Raw genomic sequence first — 15,080 nt, forward strand, 5'->3', positions numbered from 1 at the left:
GCGCCACCACCATAACACCTCATAGGAGGGCTATATTAGGAAATGCTAAAAGCAATTCTGGAAACTATTCATGGAGCAGCTTGCTGCTTTTGTAGTCTAGTCGCGGTCGCCTTTCCGGTGACACCTGACGCAGCCTTCTCTCTCCACCAAGTATCAATGAGCACAACCCCCCGATTGTCTTTTAATTCCAAGAATTTCGACGTCTAATAATCGCAATCGCATTCCTGTTTAGACGATATAACATACCAGCAAGATGGATCATGATACGGGAAACCTACGGGAAGTCCTCGATGGCGTAGAGAATGGCCTTCATAACCTGAAAGTCCATCAGTCAGATGATCAACTTGTTATTGGTCTTGATTTTGGAACAACATTCAGCGGGATCGCATACGCATTTGCGAGCGAGAACAAGCCGGAATTAGTTTCCATTATGGACTGGCCTGGTAAGCTAACCCTCATATTTCGTGGAAGAGGATTGCATTCTCACGAATGAAACCCATAGGATTGGAAGGGCGCAAGCAGCCCAAAGTGCCAACCGTGATATGCTACGATCCGGACGATAAGACCTCTTTTACTTGGGGTGGCATGAAACACAAAAGCAACGCGGTTCAAGGGGTCAAGTTGCTTCTGGATCCAGATCAGCCAAGGCCTATCTATCTCCCAGAATCTACGGCCAAAGCAGACCTGAAAAAGCTTGGGAAGCCGCCTGTCGATGTTGCCGCTGACTTCATTGGTGCGGTTTACAAGCATGCGCTTGCTAAGATCGAAGCCAGCATTCCCTCGGATTATTTTCTCATGTGCCAGAAACAGTTTGTCCTTTCCGTGCCTGCTGTCTGGTCAGATAAAGCTATGAATACAACTCTAATTGTACTTCACCCCCCTTTAAATTTTAGCAATACTGACGACTGCAGTAGGCAGCGAAGCAAGCTGGAATCCACCCGATAACGCTTATTAAGGAACCTGAGGCGGCTGCGATGTATACACTTCATACGTTGCAAGAGAAGTCGTTGGCTGTCGGTTTCGCCCTTCCTCTTTACCGTTGCATTCTGACATATAATATAGGTAGGGGACGCTTTTGTCATCTGTGATGCAGGTGGCGGCACCGTGGATTTGATATCTTACGAGATCACGAGCATGTCACCAAGGCTAGAATTGAAAGAATTGGTTCTCCCCAAAGGTATTCCCACGAAATTCCCCCGTTACACTAGCTTTAATTAACTCCTTAAAAGGCGGCATGGCTGGGTCTCTAGGACTCAACAGACGTTTTGAACAGTCTGTAAAGGAGCTCGTCGGAGAAGACCAGTATTACACTCTCCGGAAAACAAAGGGGTTCGAACAAGCTACAATACAATTCGATCAGACGATCAAGACCGCCTTCCGTGGTAATTCTGACGAAGATTATTATATCAATTTCCCAATGGCAAATTTGGAAGACGATCCTACTAACAATCTAGTTTCAAACTGTTGGAATATGAAAGGGTAAGTGTGATTTGAAGTCCGGATAAGGGAAAGCCTTGGCTAACGAATTTTAGTGATGATGTCAAAAAGATATTTGACCCTCTAATCTTGGATATCGAGCGACTTGTCGACGACCAAGTTAATCTGGTCAAGGTGAAAAGGATGGGCGATCAGCATCCTAAGGCTCAAGAAATTAAGGTAAGAAAGATATCGCCTCAAATCAAGGTTGAGTGGCCATTTTCTAACATGATATAGGCTATATTCCTTGTTGGTACATGACCCCACTAGCCCCAGGAAACGGAAGATGGATGCTTAATAGCCACTGGTAAATAGTGTCTATGCTTACATTCACTAGGGGGCTTTGGCTCAAGTCAATATCTCAAAGGTCGCCTTGAAACAATCCATCCCGACATTCAAATCATCCAGCCTCATGATGCCTGGTCTGCTATTGTCAAGTAGGTCACTCTTTAATTTTATAGGATAGATTTTTCTAACTCGTGAAAAGAGGTGCTGTATTGAGCAGATTGCCTCAACAGGCAAGCGTTGTGTCAACTCAGGCACCTCGACATTATGGTGTCTCAGCAATGGAAATATACGACGATGCAATTGACAAGAACCAACCTATGGTCTTCGATGCCTCCGATGGGAGGAACAGAGCGAAGCGGGTAGGTAATCCATACCGGAGCTTTTAGTTAACTAACTGCTGCTAGATGACCTGGTATATATACAAAGGCGAGGACCTCAAGCGGGAAAACAAGATCAATTTTCCCTTTTACCGCACCCTCGATGAAAATTTCGACGCCGACGACCTTATCTTCAAAGACGCCCTGGTGCAAAGCGAACAGAAAGTCCCACCTACTCATCCTGGCACCACTACGCAAACGAACTGTGTATTGACGGCCGACTTGAGGAGTGCTGACCGCTCTAAATTCAAAAAGAGAATTGGCCGTGATGGTGCTCCTTATGTTGATGTGCATTATAACCTTGTTGTTACGACTGGTGCCACTCTAAAGTTCTCTCTTGAACTTCATGGCACAGAGATTGGGAGCGTGGATGCGAATTATGGGTAGAAGGGGGGCTACTTATCAACATGGAGAACAATGTGGGAATACACAGGGAATAGCAAAGAATATGTTTTGATTTACATAATGGTCTCTGAGAGATTCTAGTGCATCGTATTGATCTTTTGGGAAGCGCACAAAAGGTTTACATTACATGTTAAAAGCTCTTTGGCTGGGCGGCGCACTACTAACAACACTGATCAATACTGAGTAGGGATTATAAATGACGCTCTTTCGCTCCAGCGTATGGACCCCTATATGCCTAGGTAGGTTGGAGTATTTGTTCGATTTGCGTTGCCATTAATACTAAGAGCTGTCTAGACCACCTGGATAGTAGCAAGTCTTTAGAATATTATAGACTGGGAAGAACTCTAGGGTCTCCAGTGATATAATAATTGGCGCGTAGCTGCTAGTTGCTCATGCGCGCTAGTCAATTCATCTCAATTATAACTTACAGCTTAGAAAATGCTTTATCTGAAGTAAATAATTTAGGACTTTAGCAAATAAAGCGCTACTATCCAAAGACGAGAATCAGTGGAAGCTAATTGGCTTGGATTGAATAACCCATTCGAGATAGTCCTTGGTACCATAACCCAAGATACTACTAGTTGATATTAATTATTTTCCCTAGTAAAGGCCTCGGCGGCACTTAGTTTAATCTATGCCAATTTTAACAATTTCTATTAATTTCAGTATTTGCATTGTTGGTGCAGAGAGAATCCCCACACGGACAACCCCACCCCGCGGTTCGTGGCCGCCACCTCGTCACCTTAGAGCTTTAGCAACTTCAAACATCGCCTTGCAATAATGTCTTTCCGCCAGACCTTTGACGGCATTGTCAATAAGAGCAAAGCAAAATTAAAAGAGTATACCGATCAGCAATCATCGTCATCCCACAGCAACGCACCGCCTCCCGTCCCCTCCTGGAGCAAGCCTCCCCAAGCACCACAACAGCCGCAATGGTATCACCCAACTCCTCCCATTCCCACCGAAACACATCCCTCCTATGCCGCCCCTCAACCTCAAACCCAACCCCAGCCATACTGGCAGCCCAATTTCGATCCCTCCCTTCCCGTCAGCGCACATTTTATCCAAGAAACCGGCGCCCACGGCTGGGGCAACAATGAGTCCCAAAACTACACCACATCCCCAGCAAACAGCTTCTTCACACCCCACAACCAACTGGTCATCCGTGCCATTGTTAACACCAATACTCCGAATGACAAATACACGTCCGCGAGATTGAATACACACCAAAAGCTCAGCAGGACGAGAGGATTTCTGACTGCCACTGTGCGCGCCCCATGTGCGACTGGCATCTGGCCCGCCTTCTGGCTTCTCCCCGCGGAACCTTTCACATGGCCGAATGATGGCGAGGTGGATCTTTTCGAAAGCTGGAACGGGGATTGTGTTAATCATTCGTGTTTACACTGGGGGCATTTCAACGGCGAAGATTGGAATAAACACCGAGTAATCGAGACCGATGTCCCTTCTATGCCGGAGAGAGAAGTACAGATTGGATTTGCGTGGATGCAAGAGGAGGATAGGGATGGCGCGCCGGGTAAAATGATCTGGTATCTTGATGGGAAAGTTGTGATGCGCGGGGATATACCAGCGGGCACGAGAAGGTTGAGTGATTGGAGAGTGATTATAAACGTTGCTATGGGTGGGAATGTCTGTGCTGGTAAACTGCCGGCTGATGGTTCGTATGACTTTGTTGTGATGGGGTTAAGCATGTGGGATTCGCCGTTTGGCGGATGGGAACATTTCGAAAGGGATTGGGGGAGTGCAAGGGAGGGGAAAACGATGTGAGGTTAATGTTCCTGGGTGGTATTCAGGCTGTCCAGGTGCGTAGCATGAATATGAATACCTTAGGATTCAACGCTCCGAGTTCTATTACATATATTCTATGCTATTCAATTAAGTACCGCCATTGGAAGGTATCCCATCTAAGTCTGCCATTGAAATAAAGCGGTTTCTCATGTCTATGCTTTATGGAATAGCTTTGCCGCCGACAAGTCATCCGACGTAAATATCCGCTGTCTTCTCTACAAATTCGGTCGTGATCGAATGTGAGACCCGGTGCTGCGTATGCTTCAGTTTATTAATTTCTTTATTTGCGAGTAGATCTGCTTTAGATGTCGATAGAGTTTAGCTATATAAGGCCGGGTGGTACGGCGCCTCTTTCCCCAAGTATTACGCGCAGGATCTACTTCTAGGCCTCGCTAGACTGGGTGCGGAATGAGCTTCTTTCAAAGTAGGTCAACATTCCAAAGAACTTACGTTGAGGAGCAATCAGTTTCGGAGTCCTTTGTGGGACCAATTCCACCCTAACTTGCTCAATAGCCAAAATTCTTACTAAAGCCTAGAAAGTTGGCAAAACTCATTTAGTCAAATTTTTACAGCAGAAACAACTTCTTTGACATTATCCATAATTGAACAGAGCGTACGTTCAACCGGTATGACGGCTCCAAATCTCACTCTAGCCGAAACTCCTACCACAGCGGATTTCGGGACCATTAGGAGGACAGTTCGCTTTGGCATCGACGAGCTTAAACACAAGATCGCGGATGGCTTCCGGGAACTAGAAGTAGCACACACTCTTACCGCGACTGATTTTGGGCCTATAAGGGAGATAGTCGGCCCTAGACTCGATGAACTTAAAAACACAATAGAGGATGGTTTCCGGGACTTGAGGCAAGAACTAGCTATAGAACCAAGAGGGGTGAGCCTTCCCTATAGCCATAGATACCCGTCGACACTGGAGAGAAGACAGCAATTGTATATCCAACAGCTAGAAGAAGAGAGAGAACGCCTACGGGGGCAAGTCCAGGCAAATTTACCTTCTAGCCCAGGTAATACAGATTCATCCGCATCAATAACGGCACTAGAAGCGCGGATCAGGCAGCTCGAAGATACAATTGTAGATCTGGTGTGGAAGAATCAGCAACTAACAGATATGAAAAACGCCATCAATAGCGCGACTCAACAAGATCATGATGAGCATGAACACAATTTGCATCCTACGGATGACCATATCGACCAAGCTTTCACCACAATCGCAGACCAAATCCACAGCATCGTCCAGCGCTATTGCATCGTTGATCCGTCAGCACGGCTTATCACCCCAGATGATGGTACTACGCCGTGTTCCCCAGTAACCTTGCTGCAGCGCGAGCTTCTAGGGGAATGGAGTAGAGGGCTCTCTAAGGAACGACTTGAATACCGTATTCAAGCGGCCTTGTTTATAGCCATACAAGATACCATATTTAGATCCCCATATTTTGGACTAGAGGATTTCCATCGGGGCGTAGAGGGACTAGATATCGAGAGGAACTTGGAAAAGTTTGAAACACATTTGACCGTTCTAGATGCACATGGGGGTAAGAACTATCAGCCCACGTCCCTTAATGTACACCGTCCTGCTAATCATTTGTCGCAGTTCATCGAGCAAATATCGCAGAATGGCGAGCACGCACAGTCCAATGCGCGCATTGGCTGTCGGATTCGTATACGGGATGGGGACTCATGCCAGCATATAGCTCTAAAGCTGAGCAGCTCACTGTCGGGATTGAGCAATTGTTGGCGCCAATCACCCAAAATTCGCAAAATCAAGACCTTCATAATGCAGTACTCGGCTTATGCCAATCTGGCTTCCGCCTTATGCTGCTTTTGAGGCTCTCCAGAGACGATTTTGTAATTGAGATGCCCACGGAAGGCATGACAATAGTGGATGATAATCATTTCGTTTATGGAATCGATGGAGCTGGATCACAGTTGTTCGAAGAGGGAACACTTTTTGATATTGCGTTTGCAATAAAGGGCATGTTAGTTAGACGAACCAGGTCGGGGGATGCGCAAAGGGTAGTATCCAAAGCGCATGTTGTGGTTAAGAGTAACCCAAATCTCCAACCAACTGTGGAAGTCGTGCCAGGTGAGGAAGAGGAACTCTAATACGGTGACATAATGCCAGCTTTAGATGGGAAGAGTCCAGAAACAGCAAAATAGAGGGTCATTGAAGTAGCGGATCCTTGTTTTAAACCTGTGGATGTTGCTGTAGTCGCACAACCATTGAAGTACAGCAATTGATACCAGACGATAGAGAAGGGTGTTAAGTATTCGGAGGTGGTACGTGGTTCAATTTAGCATTAAACTATACAGCAAACATATATTAGAATAGCGATATGCACCAAAAATCCCCCCTCAGTAAACCAAAATGGTGTGTAACAAATGACCATTCCTCGATGAACTTCAAAATGCCCCAACTGCTAGCGCACGTTGATTGATATCCTTGAGTTTGGCGGATGCTACCGATGACTGAGAGCGCCATAAGCATACTACAGCTAGCAGGGAATACAGCCAAATCTCGCAATGGCGAGACTGACAGAAGCACCTGTAGTAATAAAGTTGGAGTTCGCAAGAATACACCAAGAGCAGCCGAAAATAAGGAAGTGGACGCAGCAAATAAAAAACCACTTGAATATAGCATTAAACCAAGCCCCACTTGCGGGAGATATAGTATCTAAAATCATCGAAATATTTATCCCTGTAATGTACCATTAAAGCGCAGAGCGGGTCACAAAACCTTGCCCGTTATTTGATGAACATGCAAAGTCGAATCCATTTGCAAGCACCGGCAGGCGAGTAGAGGATCTCCGAATCGATCTCCATAGACTTTGTTGCATTCCTTGCTAGCGGTGTGTATGGTGCGGTCGAGAATGAAGTACTCGAGCTAGCAACCGGTGTTAAAAGATATAATAACAATGAATTTAATTTCTGGTAAGATAATGAGTATCATACAATCAATGTTCTTCTAACCTTGTACGATATAGTACCGATGAGACTAAGATCTTAGGAATATCCACGGATCTTCTGGTATTGAACTCCTATTGACCGACGAAGAACTGCCAAGCCGTGAGCGGCGGTTCTTATCAAAGAGTAGACTCCTTGGAGAGATAGATATGCATTCACAGTTCCGATCAAGGCGGTGGTTGCATATTCTGACTTTGCCCGCAGTAGAATTGGATCTGGGTTTCATTCGGCTTGTCCGCTGTCCAAAGCTCAAAACCTTCGGTTTCCGTTCGAAAGAAGGGGCATGTTTGCTCTGACTAAGTTCGGGGGGCCGTATATGGGCAGACTGTGCGTGATATCACCAAGGGCCATTTGGAATCATGGAGATAACAAGTGGGGGCGTATCGACTGCCAAGGAATAAATTAGCCACGGCATTGGCGCCGACCCCTTGTTGATCCTCTGCTATCTGGGCAAGGAAATCCTCTGGTCAAGAATATCTTCAAAGCAATCTGAAAGTTGCATTTGCCAAAGATCGAGTGGAATATGTACCAATAGCGCCCTAGCCTATAAGTTATGGCCGACTCTCGAGGACCCTATCCAGTATCTCCTGATCAGTGTTGATAACGGAGTCAAGTTAATTCCCTGAGTAGTAATCTTGCAACTTCCTCCGCATTTCTTGTGGTCGTAGCCTCAAGGGGCACACTCAAGTATAGTAGCCATTCTGTCCCTACTGTCTCCGCAATGGCCTTGATATCTGTATCCCCCATTCTATCCATCCACCACAAACCCTCGGCAAGGTTGAAAAAGACCAAAAAATACGCCAAGATAATCAGTGCTCTGGGCCGTTTTTCTTTCGCACAATTTACGAAATCTTCAGTAAGATAGGTTGGCCATGCGATAACTCTCATGACCAATGCCGGGGCTAGGCCATCTTGAGCTAAACTTGCATAGAGACTCCCCAGTACGTTAAGCGCTTGGTAATATGATTCAAGGTATTGAAAGTCGGGATCTAATTCAGGCACTCCTTGAAGTAGGCTGAGAAGGATTTTGGGTATAATAGGACCAATGTGAAGCTCTGTGAGAATTCGTCGAAAAACGGGAGATACGCTTGTCATCATGAGTGCTTCGGGGCCTCTTATCATCATGGTGGCTTTTAAACCACGGAATAATGTAAGCCAACTGATTATCGTAAAATCCCCTTCTCCTTTCTGCGTGCCCATCGAACACAGGGCTAGTAACAGTGACGACATCATTAGGGCGGCTTCCCAGTTTAGAGTCGGATTATCACCTCGTGCTAATACTTCACGAAAAGCTTTTAGTGCTTTGACTCGATATATGGCGGTCGAGGCTCGATTGTCGCGGGAGGTGGGATCAACATGTTCTAGGTGATGCGAGGATATGCCGAGTATGCAATATAACAGATACTCGCTCTCGAAGGCAAGTTGAGGAACGGTAACCAAGAGGATCCTATTGGCCTCATCACCGACGGTAAGGGTGTTCCAAGTGAAAGTTGACCAGTGGTGCATCAGACGTAGATCCCTTAGCGATAAATCTCCAGCAGATGCGATGATTGTTGGTCGTGGTGCTCTGGTCAAAGTCCATAATTCGGGGGGGTTCTGGACTTCTTCGCTGCTGTTGCGAGAAGCTTGAACCTCCTCTATAATTGAAGAGGAAGATAGTGGACTTGGCATAGATGTAGAGCTTGATCGTGCGGTTTTGACATCGTAGTGGCACTCAAGACTTTTTTTCCCGCAATAAGTGCACTTCGGGCGAGCTTCATCGCACTAGAAGTCATTAGTGATCCGCTGCCTTATACCATAAGAACCAACGTGCCTTGACCCTTTTTGTTTTGCAAGTCTGGCAGCCGCGCCTTGACTTCTTATGGGGTCTTTTCGTGATGAACTCTTTTTTCATGGCGAATAACTCGCTGTCCGGCATCCCAGACACTACAGAAGCCAATTCCTATGGAGTAAAACGAAGATACAAACTTGTATTGGTGCAAGTATTGCCTAGATATTTAATAGGCCAAAATAAGATGCAAAGATATCGGTGGAGTCGTCACTGTCGTTGTTGTTGCCTACAACACGTGACCGTAGAACACATTGACGTATCTAGACTCAATTCCTGGAGAAGTGAGAAACATAAGGAAGCCGATCGAGTGCCCAGATTTGAAATAATATACGTAAGTGTTTAAGATAGAACTCTCTAATGTATATGAGTGGTTTGTTGAAGTGGCATAATCGTCAAGAAATTCGGTGCCTGAGGCATAAATGCGGCCCATTAATATTTGCCCGTCGCGTCTCTCAGGACCTAGACGCGGCTTGTTCAGCATGCTCCTAGAACAGAGCATATAATTGCTTCACAACGCAATGGCCCTTCTGTTCTCTCTGCCAAATGAGTTGGTAGTTTCTTCTCTTTGTTCTCGATTCCCTTGTCGAGATCAACAAATCCGGTCCCTGGCCACTCTTCTCTCTGTAAGCAACCTTCACAACCTTTATCATAGCATGTTATTGAATATCAACGTTAACGTACACTTCCAGATCCGAGCAGCACCCTGCCGAAATGTCGTTCTTTACGGGCTCGAAGCAACGGGTAAAAGTTCTATCAGTAAAGCCCTTCTTGGCCAGCTCTCTCCGGCCGACGAAACCACTAGTGATAGCGAAGATCAGCTACGACATGCTATTATAAACAGCACAGAATGTGTCTCTGGGAGGCACCTGTTGGAGAAGACTGTGGCAGAAGTAGCCAATATTGTGGGATGGCAGGGGAAAATAGGGCGATGTGAAAACTTGGCCCAATTAGTCGTTGAACTTGGGAAGATGCTCGATAGATGGACAACCTTAGATGACCACGATACCGGGGGGAAGAGATTGGCTCTGGTGTTTGATGGCATTGATCGCCAGAGAGAGGCTCCGCCGACCTTATTACCGGCCCTCGCAAGACTGGGCGAAATAGTAAGTTATGATACTGATACATAATAAATCATAGCCACAGTGATGCGATGCTCATACACTCAGATTCCCAATATCACAGTAATATATATCGTCACCTCACCTCGTCCAAACTTCCTCCACCTTCCCGGGGTCCCACACATCCACTTTCCAGCGTACACAAAACCAGAACTTCTTCAAATCATATCTCTCACAGAACCAACACCACAGCTGCCCACGGGAAAGCACGACACGAAAGAAGTGTGGTCCCGCTTCAGCACCGCGGTCTACGAATCCCTAAGCAAGCACTCCGACCGCGACATTATATCTTTTCGAAGGGTGTGCTCACGACTCTGGCCTCGCTTTATCCAGCCCATCCTGGATGGGTCGCTGTCTCCAACGCCCTTTAGCCGGCTCCTCGTTGCAAACCGATCTTTATTCCAGAACGATGCCGTTCTCGTCCCGAGCATTATTTCATCCCTACCCACCCCTAGCACGAAATCTAATATCCAAACCCAAATACAATCACAAGCCCAAACTCAGGGCCTCACAGCCCAACTTCCTCATACCTCCCGCCTACTCCTGCTGGCCGCCTACCTAGCCTCCTTCAATCCACCCCGCACTGATATAATACATTTCATGAAATCCGCTACCCTTCGCCGAAAAAAGAAAGGCGGCGGGACAGCTCTGACCTCCAAAACTCCGGGGGTGTCTAAAAACCGGAAAATATCCCGGAAACTACTAGGCCCACAAGCGTTTGTCGTAGAGCGGATGTTAGCTATTTTTCACTATCTGAGAGAAGATGCGTCAGTGCCACGGAAACAGGAAGGGAGGAGAAGAGACGGGATGGAGAGAAGGGAGGATGTTATTGGGAGTGCGGATTTGTACATGGCTATTGCGACGCTTTCTAGTCTCAGGTTGCTTGTGAAGCTAGGTGCCGCGAATGCGGGGGATGCGTTGGATGGAAGTTCTAGGTATCGTGTTGCCGTAGGCTGGGATGTTGTAAGGAGTTTAGGGCGGAGTGTTGGTGTTGAGGTGGAAGATTACCTTGCTGATTGATCGGGACGAATCGCCCAAATCAAGGAGGTTGTACGAAGTACACAATGTGACTTCCAACAGTAAATTAATGATTCCATAATACGATGAAAACATAATCATAGAATACCTCACTCCTGCTGCTTCCGATCGCTACCGGGTAACGCTTTGCGAATCATGTATGGAAAATAGTACAGTTCATATTCCTACAGTAGGGTCTAGTCGCTATATCTAACGCTGAGTTGCCCACAATCCTAAAGTAGATGCAGGGCATTGGAATTCATTAATGCGGCCAACAACGCCACCAATGCTCTATCATGAAAACGCCTAGGTCATCATTCAATGAATTATGCCAACGCCTGTAAGCATATTGATGGTCGTGACGAAATTACCGCTGACAACACCTTAAAAAGCAGCACCACCGACACCCTCCCCCGCTAACATCCTCACATGCCTCTCACTCAATTCGCTCTTCAATCCCATCGAAGCACTATCCCGGCTTAACCTATCCCATCCCTTCAAACTCTGCCTCAATTTCTCTTGCTTGGCATTCAACTCTTCTCGTAGTTGCTCAGCTTCCTCTTCCTTCTTCTTAAGTCGTGCAGCAATGTCATTTGAAATACCAGATGCAGCAGGGTCAATTCGACCACCGGAGATAATTTGTGGAATATTAGCCATTGCAGGATGAGGACGTGGCCCAGAAGAGGCGTTTGACTGTGCAGTACGAGAGCCATAGCCGCTGGAGGAGTGTTGGATGGGTGGTCGCGTGGGGACTCCAGCTCGCGGGCCAGTAGGAATTCCTCCAGATGGTCCAGTAGGGATTGCTGAAGCGGATGGTCCAGAGGGTATTGGTGGAGACAATGTTGGCGTGGGACGGCCTGAGGGTGTACTGCCACGCGGAGATGCTTCTGGGATAGTGCGGGTCGGGGCCCATGATCCAGGATCTGGACGGCCTATACGATCACTTCCAAATGAACCTCTGCCGCCTCTCATGAAACCACCCCGAGAAGAGGGGACAAACCCACGAGGCCCAGAGGGAGGAACAACCGGAGAGGGATTCTCCGGCCTGTTGTGAGCGGACATAGAAATAGATGCGCTTGGTGACCGAGCAGGAGCAGTGAAGTTTCGTCCGCCACTTGGCCCGGTAGGTGCCCTGAATCCTGCAGGTCCGCGTGGTGGGGATCTTGGAGCAGCAGCTCGAACTGGGGAGCGTTCGCGAGGGGTAGATCTTGCAGAGTCGCGCTCCCTATAGGCGAGTTGGATTGGTGGAGATCGAGCACGTTGGCTCGGAGGAGATCGGGCCCGGCTTGGGGGAGATCGAGCTCGCGGAGGCGAGCGGGCTCTTGGATCACGGGGCGCTGCTTGCGCAAGAGACAATCGGTCGGGATGAATATGAGGTGAAGAGCGTCCAGAAGTACTAGTGGAAATCCTACCAGATGATCGTCCAGATTCACGGGGAGGCGAAGGAGATCGACGTCTCCAGGTTGAAGAGCTTGGGCCTGTAGGGACACGATCATTTCGACGGTCCATGCTTCGAGAACGGGGGCGATATCCTCGAGGACCAGGAGGCGGCGACCTTCGGGAAGGAAGCGGTGACCTATGGCGAGGTGGTGCACGGTCGCGGTCGAATGGTGACCTAGATCTTCTTCTATTTGTTTGAGCGTTAGCTGACAATACCAGATCTATTCAGTTTTCAGGAGACCAACCGTTCGTCTCGTCTTGGTGGTGATCGAGCTCTCAGTGGCGATCTTGGTCTACGATCATCATCCCTTCTGGGAGAGAATCTTCGGGGAGGGCTTCTTGCACGAGGGGGGGATCTTCCTCTTGATCGCCAATTTTCTCGAGGCGGCGAACGATCTCGACGAGGTGGAGTTCTAGACCTTCGCCTTTGAGATCGAGATCGATCTCTATTTGGATGCCAGCTATCGCTTGCAGGTGGAGTTCTTCCTCTGTCTCGATCGGTTCGATAAGTGTCAGCCCTAGGAGGGGATCGTGGTCGACTGCCTAATGGCCTATATGATTCGCCGCCGCCCATTTTCGTGACTTCACCGTCTCCTCTGTGTAATATCAATTAGCATTATTTCAACACCGCGTGCAAAGTAGACGTGAAATAAATACACCGGGCTCGTATGGCGTCTCCCGGAGGCTGCGGCTGCGTAACGAACAAGAGGTGTATGGCAAGGGAAAGGACGTGCGGTCAGATGGTTCGAAATTCACTAAGTGTAAAGATAATGTGGTCTACGGTGTGAAGCCCGGTGTGAAGCCCGTCCGTTATGGCTTTCCCGGCATTGCACAGAAGCCTGCCGGAAGGTCGTGTCGACCGGCAAGTCATCATGTTCCGGAGACTCTTGGTCTTGGTCTATGTGGTAAGGCGCGGACAATATTGACCGGGTTGTAGATTTTAGGTATGATTCGTAAAGCCGTAAAGGAGCTGGTCAACGATTGCTAACTGATGATTCTTTTGGTTGCAGGCAGCTAGTACTGGAGGCTTGAATGGTCCCAAGTAGCAATTCGCTAATGTGGAGCTTATTGTAGGAGATGGTCTCCTAGAGTATATTGTTTCTCAATCTCAGGATAGATCCCAGAAGAAAGCTCGACAGAATTTCCGATACCAATCGGCGAGGGTCCTGGCTTTGACGTGGTATGAGAAGACAATCTATCGTTTCCGTCCGCGTGGCTATGGCTCCTGTGAAAACCTTCCGTTGCGGAGGAGAAAGGCTGGGAGATCATTGCAGGGGGGATATGTGCTAAATCTCCTGAACGAGCAGAAGGAAAACCGTAGCATCTCCTTTTGGGCTCCGGGCCAGAGGAATCGTCCACGATATCCATTCTAATCCTCATCTGCTGTCCCGCACCCATCATAGTCGACCAATGTAGAGTCGGCATCTCCTTCTTGTCGAAGCTATTGTGACCGTAGAATCCTGAGCCATTACGCTTGGCCTCGGATATCGGTAGTGGAGAGTTTGGATTGCTGTGGGTAGCAAGATTTGGCTTTCGCAGGTTGTGATCTTGCCCTCTAACACCAAGTAGTGCCCCAGCTACCACCATTCCCTCGACGCCAGTTACAACAGCCTTTAATAAATATATAATGGGCTGCCTCCCACTGCATAATGACTCCCTGGGATGCTCGACATACCCTCTCTATAAAGCTCCGTCGTTAGAAGCATCTTGTGCCGGCCCGTCACATTCCCTGTCCGGTGCCTGGCTTTCGAACGGTGGAATAGGACCTGGAGGCGGACCTAATGGTCCCGGAGGGCCGGGCGCAGGAGGGTCAGGCGGATCAGGAGAGTATGCGTGTTCCTCGTCGCGTCGTCGGTTCTTCGCCATCGTGATCCAGCCTTGCGGGTCTCGTCGATCTGGCGTACAGGCCAATACCTCTCTCGCACCCAACACTAATCGATAGGCTCTTTTGCAATAGAGATACCAGCAGAATATTGGTGTATAGACAAAACAGGCACTGGGAACAAAGTGGAGAGTGAAAGTGAAAAACAAGAACGAACCTTCGATCAACGCCACGACCCCGATCCATTTTGAATGAGCTGCGCAGCTGTTGCTTCCTTCCGTTGGAGATTAAACTCTGTTGCCGATACCTTGCATCCTAGTTGGCTGCACCTGGCGAACTCAATCGTGGTAGCTTGAAGGCAACTAACCAAAGGTGAAGGCAAGTGCGAAGGTGTGTGTATTTAGACCGTGAACGTAGATATAAAGTACGGACCTGGTAACGTAAAGTCAATGTTCGGTTGGGATTTTTGGCGTCCAATGCACGCGGCCGCTAGCTCCCGTATGCTTGTTAGGTTTGGGCAC

At 48.0% G+C, this 15,080-nt stretch overlaps 7 protein-coding genes across 7 annotated transcripts; 4 read left to right on the forward strand and 3 right to left on the reverse strand.

The window, feature by feature from the left end:
* Positions 1–253: 253 nt before the first annotated feature.
* BP5553_08326 (uncharacterized protein) lies at positions 254–2,528 on the forward strand (the record flags this gene model as incomplete). The annotated part of the gene is made up of 10 exons (XM_032016949.1): positions 254–443; positions 503–867; positions 915–1,013; positions 1,063–1,177; positions 1,230–1,479; positions 1,533–1,656; positions 1,714–1,729; positions 1,814–1,913; positions 1,964–2,123; positions 2,169–2,528. 10 exons carry the CDS (start codon positions 254–256, stop codon positions 2,526–2,528), a joined length of 1,779 nt encoding a protein of 592 aa, XP_031867240.1.
* A 798-nt stretch (positions 2,529–3,326) lies between these two features.
* BP5553_08327 (Concanavalin A-like lectin) lies at positions 3,327–4,331 on the forward strand (the record flags this gene model as incomplete). The annotated part of the gene is made up of 1 exon (XM_032016950.1): positions 3,327–4,331. The coding sequence occupies one exon, from the start codon at positions 3,327–3,329 to the stop codon at positions 4,329–4,331; it is 1,005 nt and encodes a 334-aa protein (XP_031867241.1).
* Positions 4,332–4,980: 649 nt separating this feature from the next.
* BP5553_08328 (uncharacterized protein) lies at positions 4,981–6,473 on the forward strand (the record flags this gene model as incomplete). Its single annotated transcript, XM_032016951.1, has 2 exons — positions 4,981–5,902; positions 5,962–6,473. 2 exons carry the CDS (start codon positions 4,981–4,983, stop codon positions 6,471–6,473), a joined length of 1,434 nt encoding a protein of 477 aa, XP_031867242.1.
* A 1,467-nt stretch (positions 6,474–7,940) lies between these two features.
* On the reverse strand, positions 7,941–9,002 carry BP5553_08329 (Zn2 DNA-binding protein; the record flags this gene model as incomplete). Its single annotated transcript, XM_032016952.1, has 1 exon — positions 7,941–9,002. The coding sequence occupies one exon, from the start codon at positions 9,000–9,002 to the stop codon at positions 7,941–7,943; it is 1,062 nt and encodes a 353-aa protein (XP_031867243.1).
* An 813-nt stretch (positions 9,003–9,815) lies between these two features.
* On the forward strand, positions 9,816–11,300 carry BP5553_08330 (Uncharacterized protein; the record flags this gene model as incomplete). Its single annotated transcript, XM_032016953.1, has 2 exons — positions 9,816–10,265; positions 10,329–11,300. 2 exons carry the CDS (start codon positions 9,816–9,818, stop codon positions 11,298–11,300), a joined length of 1,422 nt encoding a protein of 473 aa, XP_031867244.1.
* Positions 11,301–11,681: 381 nt separating this feature from the next.
* On the reverse strand, positions 11,682–13,311 carry BP5553_08331 (uncharacterized protein; the record flags this gene model as incomplete). Its single annotated transcript, XM_032016954.1, has 2 exons — positions 11,682–12,924; positions 12,983–13,311. The coding sequence occupies 2 exons, from the start codon at positions 13,309–13,311 to the stop codon at positions 11,682–11,684; spliced, it is 1,572 nt and encodes a 523-aa protein (XP_031867245.1).
* Positions 13,312–13,802: 491 nt separating this feature from the next.
* BP5553_08332 (uncharacterized protein) lies at positions 13,803–14,603 on the reverse strand (the record flags this gene model as incomplete). The annotated part of the gene is made up of 2 exons (XM_032016955.1): positions 13,803–14,413; positions 14,462–14,603. 2 exons carry the CDS (start codon positions 14,601–14,603, stop codon positions 13,803–13,805), a joined length of 753 nt encoding a protein of 250 aa, XP_031867246.1.
* Positions 14,604–15,080: the final 477 nt, after the last annotated feature.

This window comes from Venustampulla echinocandica (genome assembly GCF_003357145.1).
Source record: "Venustampulla echinocandica strain BP 5553 chromosome Unknown scaffold_7, whole genome shotgun sequence".
NCBI classification, from domain to species: domain Eukaryota; kingdom Fungi; phylum Ascomycota; class Leotiomycetes; order Helotiales; family Pleuroascaceae; genus Venustampulla; species Venustampulla echinocandica.